This window comes from Cheilinus undulatus, linkage group 16, assembly GCF_018320785.1.
Source record: "Cheilinus undulatus linkage group 16, ASM1832078v1, whole genome shotgun sequence".
In the NCBI taxonomy this organism is placed as follows: Eukaryota; Metazoa; Chordata; class Actinopteri; order Labriformes; family Labridae; genus Cheilinus; species Cheilinus undulatus.
Window position 1 is genome coordinate 10,184,338 of NC_054880.1, and position 23,222 is coordinate 10,207,559.

The window sequence follows — 23,222 nt, forward strand, 5'->3', positions numbered from 1 at the left end:
CAACTGCTGCATCAGTGTGAATGTGAATGGACCTTCATGAGTGGAATCTTGCCAAGACTACAGGGCCGCCTTCATCATCAGTGTGGAAATGTGGCGTGAAAAGAGCTTTGAGTTAGGTGACTGGAAAAGTGCCATACAAACTCATGTCCACTTATCATTTGCTGTACATTAAGACAAACTAAACACCAACAAGACTAAAATGTGCTGCTCATTGTCTAGGCACAAGTTTAAGATAGTGCACAGATTTTTATCTTGCAGATGAAGGTGATTGAATGTATTTATTCTCATAAACATCTATATCTGTACAATTATCTTGTTTGCTTGTTGCCTAAAGAATATTATCGTTTTCATGAACGTATCAGCCCTTTTCACACATATAAACAATGTAACCCTGAATGAGTTAAGAGAAGTTTAAGAAAAGAAAAACTGCTGTTCGTGCCACATAGCGCTCACCCAGGTGAAATAAGATAATGCTGAGTTTTGTGCAAATGTGATACTGAGTTATCTAACAGAAAACAAGTTAGATTTTATAAAACAAACACTTTTGTTTCAAGTAAGAAATTTACTTAAGCAGCATTTTGTGGTTGATTATGTTGAAATTCTTTGTCATTTGTTCTCAACTGTTGAGTTGGAAGGCAAATGTGTGCCTGAAAAAAAAAAGTCAAAAAGTCTTCCATGTAAGGAGGCTCTACACAATAATTGTACTCAAGTAAGAGTACAGTTACTCTGGTTAAATTCAACTGAAGTAAAAGTACTGGTCTGCAGCTCTACTCAAGCACAAATTATTGAATTTTAAGTTAACTTTAAGTTCTGAGTAGCTACTGAGGAGTTGTACAGTAAAATATGATCTTTCCTTAATGGCAAGAACAACAAGAGAAAAGAACTAAAACTAACTACTAAATAACTAAAACTAAATTGTAAAAATCATTTTAGTTAACGAAGCCAAAGCTAAGGAAAAAAAACAACAACAACAAAAAACAAATACTACCTAAACTAAATTCTGTGCTTAAAAAACTAACTAAAATTACATTAATTTAAAGACAAAATCTTAGTTTTAGTCTTTGACAGTAGCATACTGACTGACATTTATGCCCAACCCTTCAGGGAGTAAAATATCCTGATTTGATTGTAGAAGACTTCACACAATGTTAATTTTTGGTCTTAAGTTGTATACAGACATCAAAATTGAATTAATGAAATCAAGGGTGACGAGCCCTTTTGGATCTAGCCCCTGCCGAAAAATACTAACACTAAAATTAATAAGAACTAAAAAAATGAAGCATTTTTCCAAAATAAAAAGTAAACTAAAATAGAAATCCAGGAGGAAATAAACCTTATTAAAACTAAGCTGCAATGTCAAACAAAAGGTAAAAATGAAATGAAAATAAAAACTAATGAAAAACCCAAAACTATTATAACCTTGGTTCAGGTAAAGTTACGCCTCCATAATAAAATAAATACACAGCAAAATCGACTCTTAATTAAACACATATAGAGTAAAATGTAACACTTCAAGAGTGTTTGTATCAGTCGAGACTACATATCGTTAACGGCAATTTGACAATACATTACATTACATTACATTATGACAGCTGCAGTAACTCTTCAGTATCTATGGCAAGTTGGGTGTCCTAAGAGTCAACTTCTTAGCAAGGCAATGATGAAGAAAATGCTCTATATGTCTCTTAGCAGCACCTAAAGTCATAGGTGGGAACTCTAACTCAGTGGATAGCCTCACTCATGGTGCGAATTTATCTAACAACAAAAACAACAATCCACTGCAGCAGGGATCACTATACAATAGGCAACACCTAAACACTGCCCCATGGCAGGATGGGAAACTTCACGCACACCTCCCTCAGATTTGAAATCACAGTGGGCGATGCTTCGATCAGTTGACTCTTTACAGAACTGAACTAGCACTGGTGGATCAACACCGTCACACAACTCTAACACTGATGACCATTTCACACAGTATGGAGATAAAATCATCACTCCAGTTTTTGTTGTGTCCAACAGCTTTTCTGGGATGTGATGTGGAATCATTCCCTCTCTCTATGTGCTACTGTATAGTCAGAGATGGAAAAAAGTACAACAGTATGGTACTCAAGTACAAGTACAGTTACCCTGATTTAAACTTCAGTAGAAGTAAAATTACTGATTTTAAAATGTACTTTAAGAAGTACAAGTACCCCAAAAATACTCAATTACACTAATCTAAATCAAAGTAATTAGTTACTTTTCACCCCTGCTAAGGAGAGATACTGTAGATCCACACCTGCCTCAGTGAGAGAGATAACCTGGGCCAGAGGCATTACATTTTTGGGTTGTCTGTCCATCTGGGCCATTTTGTGAGCACAATATCTCAAGGTAGTTTTGAGAGATTTTCATCATACTATTCATAAATGTCCTCTTACCCAAAGATCAACTAAGTAAGATAAGATAAGAAACCTTTATTGATCCCTCATTTGTGGAATTTTGGCTGTCACAACAGCTCAGTAAAGGGCAAGTAATCAGCAATGTAAAACAAAAAGTAAGGGACTAAAATGCCTACAAGTCTTAAACACAAGATGAAAATTATCTATAATAATAGTTTTACTTACATATTTACAGATTAAATTTTGGAGGTCAAAGGTCAAGGTGGGCTTCATTGTCACTGTCTGTGAAGACAACATGTCAAGAATGCTTTGAGGATTATTTTTTCAAGCTTTGAACAAATCTGCTTCAAAGATGATCTCAATAGAAAGATATTTTATTGACCCTTTAGATACTTTTGACAGCAGGAACTTTTCTCAGGAGTGAGGAACCTTTTGGGGAATGCTGTGTTTGACTGCAGGGTTAAAAACCTACCCCTTGAAGAGTCCCTTTTCAGGGGGGTAGTTTTCCAAAGGCCCAGGACCTATGGAGGGCAGGGCTGCAGGGCTGAACATTTCAATCAACAATCAATGTTTGTATAGCACCAATTCGTAACAGAAGTTATCTCCAGACACTTTACAAAGAGAGCAGGTCTAGACCGTACTCTCTGTTGTGGTCCATTATAATAGACCAGTGTTTATCATTAATATTATAATAATGATTATTCCCTTTTATAATAAATACCAGCATTAATGATAAGATTATCATTAATGATAAGATTATAATTACAACAGTGCTGTCATGATGTAGTGTCACTGTCCAGATACTCATGGATTTAACTGCATTTCTGAAGACTTTGAAGGAGATTCCACACAGAGTCGATTATTCTCACCAAATAATTTATTAATCTGTTACTTTGATACAGGGCAGATGTAAATATTAATGTACTGCATTTTGTTACATTACTATAAACACTCAGGATTTACATTAAATGTCTACAGACGGCGGTCCCTTTCTATTCAACAATCAACTGGTCATCAGAGAACATGGAAACGTCTGAGGAATGTATAAAAATAATAAAAATACATCAATCTACAAGTTCAGCAGCAGCTTTTCGCTCTTTTCTTTCATTCTTACATTCTCTTAATTCTTGTAACAGGAATGTTGAGCTCTTCTTTCACTCATTCAGACCACCCATCATGACGTCTGATCATTTAAAAAGACACTTAAAGGCATAAGGAAAAAATTAAAATTAAAAATATCTCTTTGGTTTCGGATGGATTTTCTTAACTTTGTAATACTATTTAAATTTCTTGTCATATGTGCAGATTGCAAACCTTTATGGATTTCTTAATTTGGAGATTTGATGTTGATATTCCAAGAATAAAGCACAGCAGCCTTATTCTTTATTTTAGAGAACTGTTTTAGGAATTGGCATAAGTTTAAGAAAAAAAGACCTTTTATTTAAGTTTCACTGATTTTTCAAATAATTAAAATTAGTGTTTAATTTTGCACAATGTACATTTTTTACAAGCAGTTCAACACAACCTCACATTGTGCATGTGTCTGACTGTGGGAGAAAATAGTGACAACTTCAAACACTGGATGTAAAAAAGTGAAATTATAATTCTGCCCTTGCCTGCAAATCACACCGGTTCCCAATTCAGAGCACAAATATTTCTTCACTTCATTTTAAAGGAAATAATGTTCACATTCAATCAAGTTGTCTTTAACTTTGGCTGTGTCTAACTCTACACCTAAAAAAACAACATAATTTTGAATTTCACACGTGGTCTGTGTTTACAATCATCAGTTTTCTTGTTCTTTTTCTGAGTGTTTTAAATGAAAATGTGGCTGAAATGACCCGAACACATCTAGAGCAGTCACAGAGCAAACCTGGAGGTGTAACTTTACAGAAAACCAAACGTACAAAAACCAACAGTCCTTTAAAAACTCCAGACCTGCGTATAAAAATATCCAAACTCAACCTTCACAGAAGGTAAAGACATTCAACTTCTACATTGGCTTCTTTGACTGGAAATGTCAAAACATTTCTGAAGGCATGCAAAATGTCCAAGAGGTCACGTGTCAGGTTGCTTCCTCCACAAATGTCCTATTCTGCAGTTTCACCGGCACACTGAAATATGTTTTATATACAGTTTGATTCGAAAAAAAAGTGAAAAACAGCTTCATACTGCCATAACTTATATCTGAATCACATCACAGATGATTTGCAGTTTTTTTAATCACAGTACCAGCAGTGACCACAAAGGGGCAAACCTCTCTAGTCATAGAAACATAAACACAAAGGCTGCTGGTCAATCTGACAGTTATCACAAAAATGACTTCTTCAGAAGAGCATCAGGACCAGGGGTGAGGGAAAAATAACACTGCGTTCTTCCAAAATAAAGTCAAAACGTTGAGAAAAGTCAAAATACCGAGAATAAGTAAAGCCTTCTTACATAATCACAAACAGCAGATTTTAGACAACCACACTGTTCATGAGCTTAAAGAGAAAGAATTTATTTGTTGTTCCATTAAATTCTGAAGTGTAGTTGCACAAGTTCATTAATAAAGGCATTTAGACAGTCAAGATCTGCTATTTGTTAAGGTCTTATAAGGTTTGACTTTGTGTTCAAATTTTCAACCTTTTTCTCAAAATTTCAACTTTATTCTTTAAGCACAAAACATTATCTATTCCCTGTTTTTTCCTTAATACTCCTCCGTACTTCTCTCTCACAGAGGATCATGCTTTTTCCTGACTGTACTAAGTTTGAATATCAGTTTTGTTCTTTGCACTGGTGCAAAACGTGTACATCTAATTTACAGCGGTGCTAAGAACATTTATATGAATTAACAAGGAGAAAAATAAAATCTGTAAGCAAAAAAAAAAAAAAAAAAGTCTTAACCTCCTGTTGTCTAATGAAGTAGCTTGTGGCATTCAGTGGTATTTAGTGGTGAGGTTGAGTACCATGACACATTTAACTCCTTTTACAGTTTCATTACATTAAGGTTTGTTTGAAACTCAGAAAACAAAAACAACCTCTGAATAGAAACTGTCCATTCTGGGCTACCGTCGAAACATATGGTTATTATGTTTCAAGGGATATCAATCTATATTTCGAATATCATCTTTTAAAACATACTGTACATTTATTGACAAGCTGTTCCTTTTTCAACTTGAATTTTCCTTTTTCTAAAAATTAATTTAGAATAGTTACACTTTTCTTGAGCTTCTTTTAAGCTAATTTTATTTCTTAAAATGTTTGGGATTTCTTAATCTTGCTGTTGAATTTACTACCCGCGCCAACTGTATGCAAGACAACAGTCCTTGTTGACTTCAATTATCCTTCATCTGATTAGAATTCTGTTTTAATTATTTCCATCAACAAATATCTTTGATCAATGTGCAATTTTAGAAAACATTCTACTGTAAAACATTGTCTCTTAACTCACCTTAAATCAATTTAAGTTTCTAAAGTTTGCTGTCATTTTGGAAACAAAAGCTACAACCAACCAACCAGGTTGGAAATCTTTTAGCTCTAACCACTCACTTTTTTAGCTCAAGCTCTCAGGGGCCAAATACCTGCCATGTACAGCCAGAGTGGATCAAAACAGCACAGTAACAAACATGTTATCATTGTTTGAATGCATCCTGATAAATCCTACAAACTGGTCCTTTAACTTTCCACTGTAAGCCCCTCAGAGGTATCTGTAAATAAAACTGACTCAGCGAGTAAGCCGCCTAGAGAACTGCAGTTCACTGTTATCAGCCGTGTTCACTCCTCATTCTTAACCATCTGTGAGTTATCGTCGACATTTACGTCACTTCTGCTGCTCCAGACTAATAGGTGTTTCTTCATCATCAATATCAACAAACCATCATTCTTAAAAAGGCTCATGTGTAGGCTGTTGTGTAAAATGTGAATAAAAATAAAACACAGTGTTCTGCAAACTGGAATCATAGTATGTATATTTGTGACTGCATAAACCACACTATGTGATTAAATCTTTAGTAACAGAAGTAATTAGCATGACACAAATGACTTCAAATACTTTAAGGCACCTTAACATATTTGACAATGTCATGTTTTTAAACAATGCCACCAAAATGACAAAAATGTCCTGCTCTACAAAAACAACCAAAGGTTTAAAAGAAAAAAAAAACACAAGGTAGAGAGTTGGAATAACTAACAATATGCAGTCATATCCTCCTATGCTTCATTTGGTCTGTAAAAGTATCTCATAACTCTCATATCACTGTTTGGTTTCAACAGTCCCATTATAAATAAACAGCACTGAACGAACAGTTTTTATCCACAGTGGGTTTAAGACAGAAAATATGCTTACTGTGAGTAAACTCTGAGGTTATAGTTTGAGGTACAACTATACAAACTGGTGTGCGTCTTCACTGGCCATTTAAGATCAAGTTCCCTTTTTTCTTTAATCTTGAGTGAGCAATGAAGAATTACACATCCTGAATGATTATCTGTAATTCAGCTTATCCTGAAAGATATCAGTCATTTATGGTTCCAAATATTATTATCTAAAAGAATTGCTATTTTATATCGATTTGTGCAACAATCTGAAATTAAAGATTTAACTCAGTTAAAAACTGTTTTAACCAATCCTTAGTTTTATGAAGCTTGAATTTAAATAAAAACAATCTTGAGCTTTTTAAACCAGTGCCTTCAGCATAAGTAAGAACCTTATTTACATAAACTTCGTATGAACATCCAGGATCAAAACAAGAACAGATGTCGGACCAAAACCCCTGCTAGTCAATGTCAACCAACTCCAATTTTTAAAAAGACTGAAAACTGAAATCAAACATCTACAGATGTCTGGATCTGCAAACATGCCATTTTACCATGCTTTTAAAAATGACTGCAGTAAAATAAATCTTTAAATAATAAATCTCCACACATTTAAAAAAAAATGAAATTAAATATTTGAACTTTTTGATACTTGCAAAATTTTTGATACCACAAGTTTTTAAATGATAAAATCATTGTTTTAACTTTCAATCCAAAAAAGAGGATGTACCTAACTTAAGAAAAAAAGTCAGATTTTCAGTCATTTTTTTTACTGAGAGCTGCCTCAAAGATAGAGCACTGTTGAAACTGAATATGTTGGCAACATTTAAATACTGAAACTTTGCAGCAAATTTGTGCAGCGCGCAGCAGTTTGCTTTGTGAATACTGGGTAAATTGGACTTCATGTTTTGTTGCTGTTGTATCAAAGCCAGCTCCAATATTGTTTGATTTTTATTTGGGATGTACTTATGCAAATACCCAGTATATATCAGTGAAGATACCAACCCTTAGTACTTGTACTCATAAAACATTGCAGACAGCGTCATTTAACAGCATGATGTTTTCCTCTAATTATTTCAGCAAGTAGTTGCAGTTGAAGCCATGTCTGCAGTTTGATGAACATAGATGAGGATGACAAAGGCAGAGCAGACTACAAACTATGTACTGATCAACTGTCTAAAGGAAGTGTGAGGAAGATGGAGTACAAAAATGTAAGTACTTGTACTTGGTCTGAAAAAAGTGGTATCATCTCCTCGCTAACCTTTTCTACTACCGTACAGAGGTTCAGTTTCTGGTTTCATGACAACTCTAATCTGGAGGATTTTCTCCATTAAAAAAAAATGGAACTTCATGGCAAAATAAAAGTAAATATCTTCTCTGTGTGTAAACATTACAGCAAAGTGAGGCTTTTTTAAATTAGGTCCATAACTGGTTTCAGAGGAGGTAAGCTTGTAAACACACTATACACTGTATAGCTTATTAGACCACATCTGGCATAATAAGGTTTGAATATCCTTCATTAAACAGGACGATAACAGAGACACTCTAATCAGGAAATCCTGAACTGAACAACTTCTCATCAACTGATTAAAGCTGATCATATGGCAGCAAACACATCAGTATAACAAGTTATCATTTGTTCATACAACATATTAATCTCTACATATTTACAGTCATAATAAACTCCTCAAAGCACGAGAACTAAGAACAGCAAGAAAGAAATCAGCAAACGCACGAGAAGATGAGTCGCCTCCTGCTCTTAGAGTTCACCAGGATAATTAACGTTAGTTTTAATGTTTATAAAGGAACATAGTGGACAGGAGACTTTATACAACTTGTTTTTGTTTTTTTCCCTTTCAAAAAACAAACATTTAGGTTGAAAATTGTATTTAAGCTAAAAAAAGAAGAAGCTAAAAGTCAAGATTGTTAAGTTGGTGTCAGGGAAATGTCCCTTCGTACACGTCTTAATCTATCCAACGTGTCTTATTAAGAGGATAAATTATTGTGCCTTTATTGTTATACAGAATTGTCTGCAAGCAAACAGCTGTGTAGTCTGATAAAAGTCAACATGGCAGTGCTCATGGTTTGTTATACAGGTGAATATGTACCAATGTAAATAAAAGAAACTTTTGTTTCTACTTTCTTACATTAATTTATGCGTTAAGAGTAAATTTCCCTTTCAGATTAGTCTTTTTCATTTAACTCTTATTGTAGTGAAATATTACGACACAACACTGCAGAAAATCACAGTAATTAGAAAAACCTTATCTCTACTCTGCTGATATTACATTAATACAGACGGTAAGAGTAAGTGGAAAATCGTCTTGTTTTTGGTTTCCTCTCAACATAAACGGCGTTCTCACAGAACCAAAAAACAAACTGTAATAACATCTTTGATATTTAAACTGATAGATTACTCACTGAGAGTGAAGGTCCATTTAAATGAGGCCACTTTCTTGAGGCAGGTCTCCCAAAGTCTGAGTGTTAAGAGGATTGAAGAATAATTATAGATGGTGTCAGAATGACCACGATTTCACATACTTCACGGCACAATAGTCAACTGTGGAATCTTAGAACGGCATTTTTTATAAACACTTACAGGTTCTTCAGGTTGTGTGTCCGTCAGAAAGTTCGCCTTTTTTCCAAAGACTTGATAAGGTTCACAATATCACTGCTTGATATGAGTGTTGGACATTAAAAGTGCTTTACTTGCTCCAAGTCTACATGAAATCAGCCTCAGGAACCACAAATATGACAACTTCCTGTTGGACATAATACACATTTTTGGTTTAAGTCACACTGCTGTCATTGGCACTAACTTCACACACATCTTCATCACACACACCTCGGCTCAGCCCCAAACCACCAAACACCCCTGACCCCTGACCCGGGCTTGAAACGACCCCGAGAAGTGCCCCTGCAGCAGTCATGCTGTTGCTCAGAGCAGCACTGCTATTGTTGCTCACACTGCTGTTACTTCCTGCGGCTGAGACGCCGCTGTGCTGTGGTGACAGAACAGAGCCAGAGAGATGAGGGGACGTAACAGACGCTCCTCCTCTTCCTCCTCCTGCATCGCCTGCAGACAGGAGCAAATGAGGAGAGGACATCATATCTGCTCCCTCCTCACCCCCACCTCCTCCTCTCCTGCCTCCCTCTCCACTGCTCCCGCCCTCGCTGCCCTCTCCCAGCCCGCTACGTCTCTCGCAGTGTGAACGGTGCCTCATGAAGCTGTCTCGCCACATGAACTTCTTGCCGCAGCCGAGGCAGTCGTACGGCTTGAGGCCTGTGTGCGTCTTCATGTGCTCGGTGAGGTGATGCTTCATCTTGAACTTCTTGGCACAGACTGGGCAGTGGAAAGGCCGCAGGTCCAGGTGCATGTTGATGTGGCGATCTCTCATGCTCTTGTGAGTGAAGGTCTTCCCACAGTGGCACATAAACACTTTCCCTGACCCCCCAGTGCTGTTGGCTCCACCCCCACCCCCACTTCCACCTCCAACCCCACCGCTGTCCAAACCATCCACCCCCAAACCTCCAGACACCGACAGGTGCACAGCTCCGTGTTCTAGGCCGGGTCCTTTGAAGGAGGCTCCTCCCATCATGCCTCCTGTCAGCCCTAGAGGAGGGGCTGTGGCATCCAGAGAGAGACTGGAGGCCTGGCTGTAAAGGAGGATCTGGTTCCCCTGCATGTCCAGAGGGAAGAGCTGAGCGCGGGCAGAGGCTGCAGACTGAACCTGACCCAGTAGTGCTGAAACAGCACGGTTAGCACTCTGGCTCTGACCAGCTCCGCTGTCATGAAGATGCTGAGCTAAAGTCTGGTCCATCAAACTGCTTTCAAACTTGAGGTAGTCTTCTGATGACTGGCAGTAGTCAACCTGCAGACACACAGGAACGACTTTTAGATAAATGATGAATGCAAAAATTAATCTATATTGCCTCCTTTCTTGAACTGTCCCCTGGGCACAAATAAAGTTCTTTGAATTAAATAGAAAAATTTTTGTTACTTGATCTGAAAACATGTTGAAGGTTTTCAGAGCGTTCAAACCCTTTTCTTCTAGCGGATAACAGAAAAGGGCAATGCTATTCCATTTTTATTTTTACAGCCTCATAGAATTTAAGGAACAATGCACACATGAAGTACCTTTACCATAGGAAAATGTGCAATCTATGGATCCTCTAGTCTTTGGACAGTAAATTTAAAAAAATCTAAAATTGAGATTTGCACTTACTTTCAGACAGAAAGACATTTGATATTTCTTATAATTCAACCATATCGTGTATCATGTGTTATGAAATAAATTACTGACATCAGTGAGGCATGTACAAGCTTCTCTGACTCTGAGATTTTATAAGCAACCAGTGATGCTTGTATGCTTCCACAATAGTGACAGCCAGGGCTGGAGGCCTTATGTTTTTCTGGTTGTCTGTCTTTCTTGTGAACACAACATCTTAAGAATGCTTTGAGGGGTTTTCTTCTAACTCTGCACGAATGTCAACTCTGACATAAGGATAAAGTGATTAGAAATGGGGGGGTCAAGGGTCAAAGCTCATGGTCACTGGGTCTCATGTTCATCTCTGCACAGCTCGCTTTGATGCCCGTATAAGTTCAGTGATGGATGCAGGATTCCCCTCACTGGTGCGTTCAAGTCATACTTACAGCATATGACGTTTCTCCTTCTCTCTCTCCCTCAAGTAGCTAATATATTTCCCCAACAATCATTTTTGATCCTCGAAAAACATCAAAACAAACATTAGCTTACTGCGGCCGGCCATGCTTTCCGAGCTTATGCAATGAAACGCATTTACCTCGGAAGTTGGAATTTCAGACCCGGATTTATCCAAGTTCCGAGTACAATCGAAAGCAGCATAAGCACCAGAGAAGAAGAGGAAGCAGCCCCTGTACTAAAATGCAGTGTTGCCAGATTTGGAGGTATGGCCACTTGCACGGGTAAAAATGGGCTTGGGCGGATTGATATGATTTGGGCTGGTTTTCCTTAAGTTAGGCGGGTTTTTACCTGCATTTTAACAGACTGGTTGACATTCTTAATTGTTTTGTTTAGTTAAGTAAAATGACAGTTATGACAGTAAGGGAGTTCTCCTTGATGTCAGTGAATGTATCAAACTTGCTGCAGCACTTCTGAAGCCTGTCAGTCACTCTGAGTATCCTGTAGAGTTTAATGGAGGGAGCCCTGATGCAAGAGTGAGAGATAGGTGTGCACGTCGGGCCGTGTGTGTTTTTATGTGTGTGCGTGCGTGTCTGCAAATACTAAACTCCAATACTAATACTAATACTAAATACTAATACCAACTAAACTTTTGGAGACCAATAAAGATGGCAAATTTTGTTGTTTTTGGCGTTGGCTATGGCCCACAGTAGCCTGCACTGAGTTAGCAAAAGCAATACAAAGCTGGAAAATGTCCTGTTGTCCTGAAAAAAATAAACAAGTTAAACGCTTCAATATTCTACATTATAGCTTGCAAAACATTCTGGTAAGAGTAGTTATAAATTAGCCTCATGTTATTGTATTGCACACCCAGCTGCCATATACGCTGATGAAGACAGCGGTTATGATCAGATGTTTCTGTGCTCTTCATCGGTGTGTTAAAGGACTCCCAACTCCCAGCATCTAAACGTGAGATAATACAATCATGTCTGTCACCTGTAAATTATAATAATTTTGATATTAAGTCTGTTTATCTCTCTGAAAGTGGAGTGTGTGTATAACCCTAACCAGTTGCTGTGTCGATGATATGAAATATACAGATTAATTCTGTTATGTTGTTGAGCTTCATAAGATCTGGCGTTTTTTTGAGGAATAGAGATGCAGGTGGTGGTCATGCACCTAAAATCAGTATGTTGTGATGGTTGACTGTTGTTGCTTGTCGTTATAAGAGTTATTTTGGTGAACTTAAGCTGTCAGTGGACTTTTATACAGTTTTGTACGTTTGTCAAAAGAAAAACCACTAAATATTGATTATTGGGCAGTTTTTTTGTGCATTCTAGTGGTTTTTGGACAAGTTTTGGGCTGGAAACTATCAGCTGTATCTGGCAACACTGCTAAAATGCTAAAAACACGGTGGCGTTATTCAGTATTTACAGGGAGGATAACACGACCGTGTGTGTAGAATTTGACCTGCAAAGGTTGCAAAGAGTAGAAAGAAGTCCTCGACAGATCTTATAAGTTACTTTAGAGTCATCATCCTAACAACGTTAAAATGAAGTGGCAGCAGCCACTAACCTCAGCCGCGGGCATTAGGACCGAGCCAACGGCTAATACCAGGCAGAGCGCTGATCGTAAGCAGGCATTGAAAACTGCAGAAAGTTTGCCAGAGCCAAAAGGTGCAACGTTATAATAACAAAATCAGTCTGACAGACTCCTGATCCATTGCTACTTTCATAGACGTATCCCTGCCTGCTCAGTTTGATGTAGTTTCATTCAGTCTGATCGACATTAGGAACAGAAGTTTAGCCACAGACCATGGTGGACTTTCCATTCTTAACCTATCTCTGATACGACTTATGTCAGTGCATATTTTTAATCTATATGTAAAACATCAGCTTGCTTTAATTCTGGCATAAGCAGCAAAAAACAAAACAAAACAAAAAAAAACAGAGCCCCAAATATCTCCATTTGTTAAGCATAACAGCCTGTCATCATTTGGTTTTATGGGGGAAAACCTGTGTCAGTTGTTTGTGTATGTTATACTTGGTACACAAATGTTTAACTAAAAAAATTGAACTATAATAACAGTTATAAAGTCAGAATAGTTCTTTGTTTTTGAAAAACACAAGTGATATTAGATAAAATTTGCTATAAATATCTTTGCTCACTACATATTAACCCCTTCTTACCCCCAGATGTGCATAAGCACATCAAATAAACTTCTTTTGTTAAATCAACAATTGAAGGGGAGCAGGTGGCCTAGTGGTTAAAGGCACTCCCCATGTATGCGGGTGGCCCGGGTTCGAATCTGGCCTGAGGCCCTTCACCGCATGTCTCTCCCCCACTTTTGACCCTGTTTCTGACTCTATCCACTGTCCTCCTCTATCTAATGAAGGCACAAAAATGCCCAAAATAAATCTTAAAAAAAAAAAAAAAAAAAAAATCAACAATTGAAAAAATATATCGGTTATTATCGGTTATCGGCCATCAGGAGTAGGAAATTAACGGTTATCAGTATCAGTTCAAAAGAATACTTATCATGCGTCACTAAAAATAACAAGATCCTTTCCTACAGAAACCCACTCCTACCAAATTGGTTTTGCTGTTGTTCATCATCACTAAACAAAACCATCATTCACCATTTTTGACTGACTTTATAAAAAAAAATCAAGTTTTACAGGATTAATATGCAAGAGGCTCTTTACCATCTTTATTTGACTTTTTGTCCAAATTTCCCATCTCCCATGTGCTGTCAAAATTCAATAGATTCATAAATAAAATAAAAATAGTGAGTCTCAGCTCACCTGCGAGTCCAGGTCGCTCTCCGTTCGGCCTCCCAGCTCGGCTGAAAGACTCCTTACATTGGAGATATTGAAGTCACTTCTCTCTCTCTCTCTGGCCAGTTCCATCTCCCTCTCATCCTCATCGTCCTCATCTTCTCCTCCTTCCTCTCCGGACACAACAATAAGGTCATCATCCTCCATCCGCTCGGTCTTCACAACCACCCACTGTTTACGAGGCATGATGCTGGGCTGGCTGTATGTGGGACGCTTCTGAGGTGGCATCGCTGTTTCCTCTCCATCCTTTCAATTAAGATATTCCAGGTTTATAACACAGTAATGAGAAATATTTTATGTTTCTGGACAACAAACTGAATGAGAATATCTTTTTAGGATTCATATAGAGCAGCGTGACAAACATAAATGCTGTTTCAAATATGTCTCATAAAATCAACAGTTTCTTTTAGCAGAAGTAAACATGGAAAATCAACAGTCTCTTTTAGCAGAAGTAAACATTAAAAGGACCAAAGCTATTAAAAACAAACAAACCAAAAATGTGGAAATTTCTGCAAACAAAAGTTCTACTTTTTGGCTCTAAGGCGGATAAATTAATGTCATTTTAGATCAGATCACATGCTCGCATTTTTTGAATTAGTATTTAGACCCAAGCTCTATTAATAATTCCAAAACCTATTTAATTACTTAATAACCAATCTCCCTGACACTCCTTTGGGTTTATGTTGCAAATACAAAGAGAAAATGTTTCTACTGAAGCTGCTGTTTTAGGACTGTGAGACTAAGAGAAACTACATCTACATCTTCAACAATGTTGAAATTCTGTGTCAGTAACTGACAAACAACACAAAAACATTTTTGAATTTCAATATAAATGCGATTTTATATGAAAAATGACTTTGGTATGACAGACTTCAGGGACTAAGATGCGTTAGTTGTTGGTTCACACTGACAGCATCTCCTCACCTGATATGATGACACTCCAAAGCTGTCACTGACCCCGACTTCCTGCTCCGACACTGAGCTCATTTTCTTCCTCCTAGCACTTCCGCTTCCTCTTCCCCTCTTCCTTTGGTTGTACAACACCTCCTCTTCCTCCTCCTCTGCTTCCTCCTCCTCTTCCTCAATAAGGAATCCTTCCTCTCCTCCAGACGGGGTGCAGTAGCTGGGGGTGTTGCTGGCCCCACCTCCGTCCACTGAAGCTCCAGCGGTGGCTGCACCACTCCCTCCGAAGCTGCTCCCATCCCTGGGGCTGAAGTAGTTGGTGCTGCTGGGCGACTGGCTCTCACTCACGGACGGCCGGCTGGGAGGTTGTGAGGCACGCTGGGGCTCGTTGGACCCGACCACTTGGGCTTGACCAGCGCCAACTCCACCACTGCTTCCAGTTCCACTGCCTCCTCCTGCATCAGTGTCACCATTGCTGCTGCTGCTGCACCCGAGGTTAGCTGACCCTTCACCTCCTCTGACGCCTGCTCCATCCTGCAAGCCGCCGCCTCCACTGCTCCCTGCTCCTGCTCGGCCCTCCTTCAGCAGTTCAGTGCATTTGTCCACAATGTGCCACATCTGCAGCACGCTGCCCACCGTCAGGTAGTTGACAATATCATCGCGCAGCATCCTGAGCCGACCAGTGTAGGCGCAGCTCAGCACGCTCTCAAACGCCAGAGGGTCCATTACAGCAGGGATGGAGACTGTGGACATGTTCTTCAGTAGTACCTGTGGATAGGTGGAGATACATCACTACAGCTATTTTTAATAAGGGAAGGATATAAAAGAGATAAAGAACAGTGTTAGTCTATCCATCCACCACTATTTGGTATCAGTTTCATCTCCCACCAAACTTAATTTTTCATTTTTTCTTTTTTTTTTTTGTTTTCCCTTTTCTACAAAGCCTGAATTTGAAGTTTTAACTAAATCTTAAAAAAAAAACATATCAAATACATATTCAGAATATAAAACTTTAATAAAACTTTCCATTATTTTTTTTATCATTTTGTTGGTGGGGACATCTGTTATAGCCTTGGTTCCCCTGGGACCCCTACTGGGGGTGCCAAAGATCTCAGGGGGGGGTTGTGAAGCTTTGTCTGCTCTGAGGTTGTCAAACTAGAAGGCTCCTCATTTTGGTTTAATTTGATTTACAGTGCTGATGTGCCTTGAGCTTGTTTTCCAACTTGCACTAACTGATGTATGTTTTTTTTTCACCTGTGATATGACAAAATGGCAATATGCACAGAAACCGAGATTCAATAGCAGCATCAGTAACAGTAAAACAAACCTTGACTGATTTTCAGGTTTTGAGAAATGCAGAATTGGGTCCTAACAGTGCCAGGTTTTAATCTCTCCCAAAACTTGTACCTACAGTTTGTATGACAGGCACATATTTCCATTAATATGTTTATTTGGGAGTTTTGCACAGAAACTGCTGAAACAGTTACACTGGCATCTTAACATCTTCATATACCTGTATAAAAAATCAAAAATCAAAAATCAAAAATCTCTGTAACAGGTCAAATAACATCTTATCCACAATATAAACATCCAAGTCTGCCACATATTTCCAACCTGCTGAAAACAGCTACAGGGTCCCTTGTTGGTCCTAACTCACTACCTGAGAACCCCTGTTCTGAGATTTAGTGCTGAAAAAACACTCCCACCTGGTCGTGGAAATAAGGTGAAGAGGCAGCCAGGACACAGCGATGGGCTTTGAACACTTGTCCCTGGACATGAATGGAGAGGTCACAGAGCCGCCCTTCTTCTCTCTGTCTGTTTAGACTGTCTAGAACTGAAGTCTGAGCGCTGGGGAAGCAGACCTGAACCACCGAGCTGGAAGTGTCACCAGGGGCCGAGCTGCTGCTGCTGCTTCCCACTTCCATGGGCAAAGACTGCATCTATGAGGTAAAAAAACCAAAACAAAACAAAGCAAAAAGTCCAAGACTTTTAGCAGCTTAATTAAGTTTCTAGAAAAGTTCAACTCCCGATAAAAGGAAAGTCTGTTTTTTAACTGCTGTTTATCTGCAAAATCTGATATCCATGTCAAGAGAAAGTTTGATAACATAAGGATAAGTGCATTTTGTTCTAACATACAAATCCTACATATCTCAATCTTATATGAACAGTGTAGAAAAAAGGGGGGTGGGTGAGTGCTACATGGGGTCAAGGTATCCAACGCTGTGTCATAAGAATCAGGTGCTCTTCAGGAAATGGACGAGAAAACACTTAAAGGCTTATCATCATCATAGCTCCTCTTCAGATTTGTTTCCTGACTTTTTTCAAAAACAATTATAGTGTGCTAAACTCTAGTGGCCTTGTTGTCATGTTTTCTTTAGTCAATACTTAAAATGTTTTGTGGTGGCCTTCATTACTTATGAATAGAGCCCTTTTTGCTGTATTTATTATGAGCTATTTATAGTACTACAGAAATGCAAGTTCCAGGCTTCATGACGACTGCTGGCGTTTGACTTATGTTTTTATGTTTTGTGTTGACCTCGGTCACGTGATTGTGTCACATGATGCTCCTGTTGCACTTAAACATGTGTTTTTATCTGCTCATTATGTCCTGATGAAGACTCCTTGGAGTCGAAACGCGAAGACATCCCTGTTTAATAAAGGATTTTTATTTACATCAGAGTGCCTCGGATCTTCAGTTTTGACTGCCATCTATATTATGGACTTTTACTGACAAGTATACAGGCAGGTCATTGCTCCCATCTTTTGCAAACTTATATGAACAGCGTTCTTGAAAATTTAGGTATTTTTCTAAACTTTTGTTGGTTATTTTAGGCACTTTTATGAACAAAAGTAATCAAATATTCACAAACATGCTAAACTAAACACTATTTTTCTAATTTATTAAATCAATTTAGCTAGAATTAGTGCTGTTGATAACATTTAGGGGTTCTGTCACAATATAGTTGAGAGAAATTTTATCTAGAATACAATACAAAGAAGAATAAACTACTGTTATTTTCTGATGTGTTATATGAAGCATTTAAACACTTGTTTTTTTAAGTTCTTCAACAACAAATTCCAATAATTTCTTCTTTAAAAAAGAAACAAGTTTGTAGTCAAAGCTAAAAACGTCAAACCTTAAAACACAAAATTTAAAGTTTGAGGAGGAACAAATGAACAAATTTTAGTCCTTTTAACATATTTTAAAGTGTAAGGGATAATGATGAATAAAGGAAAAGACTGCAGCTTACGCAGGTCTGTTGGTCCAGCCCAAAATTAACCAACTGATTTGTTTGCATTGCTAATATTTACAGATGATATAGGCAGATTTTATTGACAGAAAATTTCCTATCTGCCTATCCGATATCATGCAGAGGTGGAAAGCAACCAATTACATTTACTCAAATTAATGCAACTAAATAATTTTTGGGGGGCACTTGTACTTTTTTGGGTACATTTTGAAATCAGCAATTCTACTTTTACTTTAGTGATTTTTAACCAGAGTAAAATGAAAATGACTACTTATACCCTTAATTACATCACATTGCATCTGAAATATGAGTAAAAATAGTTTCAGTTAGATGATTGCTTCAATGCTTTAGGTTAAATAAATCAGTAAATCTAATTCTGTGATCAAAGTAGATAAATAAAGATATCTTATTCATACTGATTCAAGCATCATGTTATGTCATATTACATATATGCCTGCCCAGTCTACAGGAAAAAAAAGCTTATTTAATATATCTAATAATGTGTTTGGGGGGTTGGAGCCTATCCCAGCTGTCATTGGGCGATTGAGTGCATGTCAAATCACAAATGCAAAAAATTGCAATTAGATTATTTTCCCAAATCTTTAAGCCCTAGTAGCTACTCAGTACTTAACATGTAAATGAAATAGTTTTTATCTTTACTTGAGTAGATTTGTAGACCAGTACTTTTTCCTTTACTTAAGCTAATTCTAAGCAGAGTAACTGTACTTTTACTTGAGTACAACAGTTGTGTACTTGTCTTTTTTAACCCTGATATCATGCCAGTAATATTGTGCATTTCTATTTCACAGTAAATTCATGACCCTGGACACCATTGAAAGATAAATTCCACCACTTAATGGATGTACTTAATGTCAAATCTATCTGAATATATCTAATGAATTATTTTTTATCCCAGAGCGTTGTGCGTTGGAGAGGAGGGAGGCTGAACATGCAGAGGGAACAGTGGCCAATCAAGGAAGAAACTGAGTTGATTTGCTACTGGTCCTTCCTAGAAAAGACTCTCAATTTACCCAGAATACACTGCAAATTAGTCCTACTTGAGAAAGACAAGAACTTAACAGCCTTATGCAACTGAAAACCCTGAAGTGCCCCATTGAAGAGTCTTTGTTAGACCTCAGCCCACAGCTACAGAGTGTCTTTGTGCAGCCAGCTCCTCCTGCTGCACGCCATTCAGCTTTAGACAGTCAAACTTCATGTGTATTTGGAGCATTGTAACATGCCTTTTACATGAGTAAAGCCTATTACACTATTCCTGCACGGGTTATGATTTTATGACAAAATGAGACTTAATGTGAGGCTCAAAACAACAGCACTTTACGGGAGAACTTGAACACATCACGTCGCCTGTTAACATGTCCATATCACATACATGCCCACAGCACTTTGCTGCTGTGTAAATAGTGAAAATTCAACAGCTGGAGAACAAACACTTTTAGTGAACAAGCTGAGAAAGCAAAGCTGTGAAGTGACAACTGGAGCAGCAATTTTATGGACGTGTTTAACGGCATATTTCTTCTCCTTAACGACAAACATTTTCAACCCGTCACAGCTTCAGACTCATCACACGGTTCAGATGTGACGTTAGCCTGCTAGCTAACATTAGCTCAGACGGCTGGCTGAATAAACCGGTAACCCCTGCAGGCTTTAAACTCACCGTGTTTAGTTGACACTGCAGCCTTCAACAGTTCAGTCTGTGGCCGAGCTGCCGGCTCGGTGTCATGTTGGTTTGTGCTGGCTCTGAAGTTTGAGAACCATTTTTCCAAAATCCTCTTCCCATCTGAGCTCTCCTGCAGCGGCAGACAGAGACGCGTCCCCTTTAAGAGGATTCCAGACAGACGAGCCAGACTTTAGCCGACAGGAAATACATTAAATAAATATTTAAATGTACATACAGCGATTTATATCATAAAAGCAGCACATTTATCTGAAGATCGGACAAAATAAGGCACTGTTCATTGTAAAAACACCATAGGAATGGAACTTTATGTTACACATCAGCATTTTATATGCATGTTAGCACTGAAAAATTATCAAGTACTGTTGTTTATTATGGTCATCATTTGGAATAAAAATTCATCACAGGGATGCAAGATTTATCTGTACATCATCAGTCCCAGCAGTCAAAAGCTTAAAAGTTTCATTATTCCAAGAGAATAAAATCATTTCATAGTATCACTCATTCAAATATCCAACTTAAAACTAACTTCACCGCGGTAATTCACCGATATTTTTATCAGAGCGGTTAACATTAATGTATTTATGGCGATAAAATTAAAGCCGATTAACAGTGCATTATTTCTAAATTACATTAATCACACGGTTTAGTGTCCCTTTCGGCACACTTTGGGGAAGCTAAAGCAGCTTCTCCCTGCAGCCACAGTGATGTTAATAAGACCATCACTGCCCCTATCACCACTTTTACTGTGGTTAAGTTCATCTAGCCACAGTTGCTTTTATATTTCAAAATAAAAGCAGATCTTTGTCCACACAGGGTGTCAGTTACTTTTAACTTAAGACAGTATAACAATCCAAAAGCAACACAGTGTAATTTAGAGTTAGATTAACCACAGATACTTTGAGATCAGCGGCAAATAAAAATTTTAATCCTCTAACAGCCTTAATTTTGTTTATTTAATTTTGTCTTCATATGAATTGTAGGCAGCTCCACTTTTATAATTTGATTTTTTGCTACTTTCACCCCTTGTGAATTCTTACATTGGCAGTTACAGTAATTTCAGAAGATAAATAAGATAAATCAGCCAATTCATTGACTGGATATATGAATAACTTTATTTGAGGTCTGCTTGATTTTGGCAATATTTTAATCAGTATTTTTTAAAATGTATTGATATCCCTTTTATTACCATGATTTTACAACATCTGCATCACATGAATACATTAACTTAAATACTTTTAACACTTTCACATGCAATACATCACAGTAAATCAGCCAATAATAAAATACATATTAAAAAATACATATAACAGTAACATATTTACAAACTGACTGTTTTTTTAAGTGATGTGGCTAACATTACATTGACATGTTTACCAGACATGACAACTTAGGGAAGAACAACACGCCATGTGGTTCAGTAATAGCTGAATCTTGATTATCTTATTTTCAAAATGGTTAGAAGGCAAAATAATGACAGAAATTAAAAACTGATTAATTGCCCAGGCAGCACTAATGTATGCAGTTTAAAGGCAAGTCACGAGACCTACCTTTGGCTCTTTTACCTTTAACATTTGTTCCAAGGAATAAAGTTTTAGGTCTGGACTTCAATTAATCACCTCACACCTTACAAAATGTTTTAAAATTTGTTTTAAACCCTGCAAACCAGTTATTCAGTTAGGAGACACAATTTCAATAGAATAGTACAAGCTGAATAAAAATAGGTCATAATTTTTTATTACATGCTCTACAGCGCTCGCCGTCTGTCAGCAGGTTCTTACAGTACTGTTTGTTCATTCATCTTCCATTCATCAATCCATCATCTACACCACTTTTTCCATTCAGGTTTGTGGGAGGCTTGAACAATCCCAGCAGTCATCGGACAAGTGTCAGGGTACACCTGGGACTGGTCGTCTTGTCAATCGCAGGGCTGACATATAGAAAATCAGGTACACACACACTCACACCTACGGGCAATTTAGTTACGTAAGAGTTAACTAAGGGGATATGTCTTTGAACAGGAAGCTGGAATACCTGGAAAGAATACACACATGAAAACTTAACAAAGAAGGGCCCCGCCCAACCAGGATTTGAACCAGGAACCTTCCTGCTGTGTGGACCAGTGCTGTTTGTAACTCTCAAAAAAGCCCATGAAGCTTGGGTCGACTCTTACTGTTGAAAATACATTTTACACTTGTAAGGTAGGAAATAATTTGGACCAAAAGTCATATTCCTTTAGCTGAAGAGAAATACACAATATTTTTTTCTGTAAAGACTTTACAAAAACAAAGCCAGGTCAAAGCCAAATCCATATGAGCCCATACTTTACAGGCACTTTTATCAACATTTCATTATCAAAGTCAGCAGAACGACACTTAAGTACTACCAGTTTGTAGAAATTAGAGACAAAAAGCTCACTGAATAAAAAAAGAAAAAAAGAAATGGGTGGTCATATCAAATTATTTTACTTGTGGTGAGTGAGAATATTACTTATTATTGTTGTTCTTACAGCAATCCTTTGACTGAGGTTCAGGTCTGGCATCTTTTCTCTTTTAATCCACTTATTCAAAATAACCTCCTTAATCAGAAATGTGAAGTTATTGGAGTCAACAGGGATAATTAAGTGTTTCCCTGGGGCTAATAAAATACATGAAATGCACTTGATTGAATTGATGTTTACTAAACACTCAAGTTTTCACCCTTGAATCAACAAAATCTGTCCAAAAAACAGTTCTCACAGTGAGCCCTGAAGAGTTGCAAAAACTAAAATCCCACCTGTTAACATGACTCTCACCTGAGTTCATCAGTCACACAGGGACAACCTTTGTGTCACACTCCACCATGGTCAAATAATTTTTGACATTCCAACACCATTATACTTGTTAACATACCTTAAGTTGACCCTCCTTCCATGCAAAAGTGTAGAGCTGTAGAAACTTTTGAGACTGTTCCAATTATCAACAATAGAAAGGATCATATAGGCCTAAGTGTAATATGTATTATGATAGCGCAACCAGAGATTCAGTTTTGGGAGGGCTGGTACATAAATGGGTGTGACAACTTCCCCAAAATAAAGTCCAATAAAGCCTTTTTTCTGTTATTCATACCTGATTGAAATAATGTAACTTCAATTATTTATTACTTTATTACTGCTTATGTGAAAATTTTGTCAAAATAATAAAACAAAGTATTTTCTGATACAC

The 23,222-nt window shown here is 37.6% G+C and overlaps 1 protein-coding gene across 2 annotated transcripts; it reads right to left on the reverse strand.

Moving 5' to 3' along the window:
* Nucleotides 1-3,310: 3,310 nt before the first annotated feature.
* On the reverse strand, nt 3,311-20,144 carry zbtb22b (zinc finger and BTB domain containing 22b). 2 transcript variants are annotated; one of them, XR_005993042.1, is made up of 6 exons: nt 19,999-20,144; nt 16,779-17,012; nt 15,094-15,840; nt 14,137-14,415; nt 9,271-10,543; nt 3,311-9,148 (listed from the first exon to the last, which is right to left on the reverse strand). XR_005993042.1 is itself a non-coding variant. In XM_041808068.1 (5 exons), exons 2-5 carry the CDS (start codon nt 17,010-17,012, stop codon nt 9,461-9,463), a joined length of 2,343 nt encoding a protein of 780 aa, XP_041664002.1. In that variant the 5' UTR covers nt 19,999-20,144; the 3' UTR covers nt 3,311-9,460. The 2 variants fall into 2 exon arrangements, 1 of the variants encoding a protein (XP_041664002.1); XM_041808068.1 differs by having other exon boundaries at nt 3,311-10,543.
* Nucleotides 20,145-23,222: the final 3,078 nt, after the last annotated feature.

What these genes read in the sequence shown, in the direction of transcription:
- zbtb22b (XM_041808068.1), bottom strand. Translation starts at nt 17,012, where the DNA reads ATGCAGTCTTTGCCCATGGAAGTGGGAAGCAGCAGCAGCAGCTCGGCC. An exon ending in CACCTTATTTCCACGACCAG is followed by an intron (nt 15,841 to 16,778) that starts GTGGGAGTGTTT and finishes ACCTATCCACAG; the next exon opens with GTACTACTGAAGAACATGTC. An exon ending in TTGGAGTGTCATCATATCAG is followed by an intron (nt 14,416 to 15,093) that starts GTGAGGAGATGC and finishes CTTAATTGAAAG; the next exon opens with GATGGAGAGGAAACAGCGAT.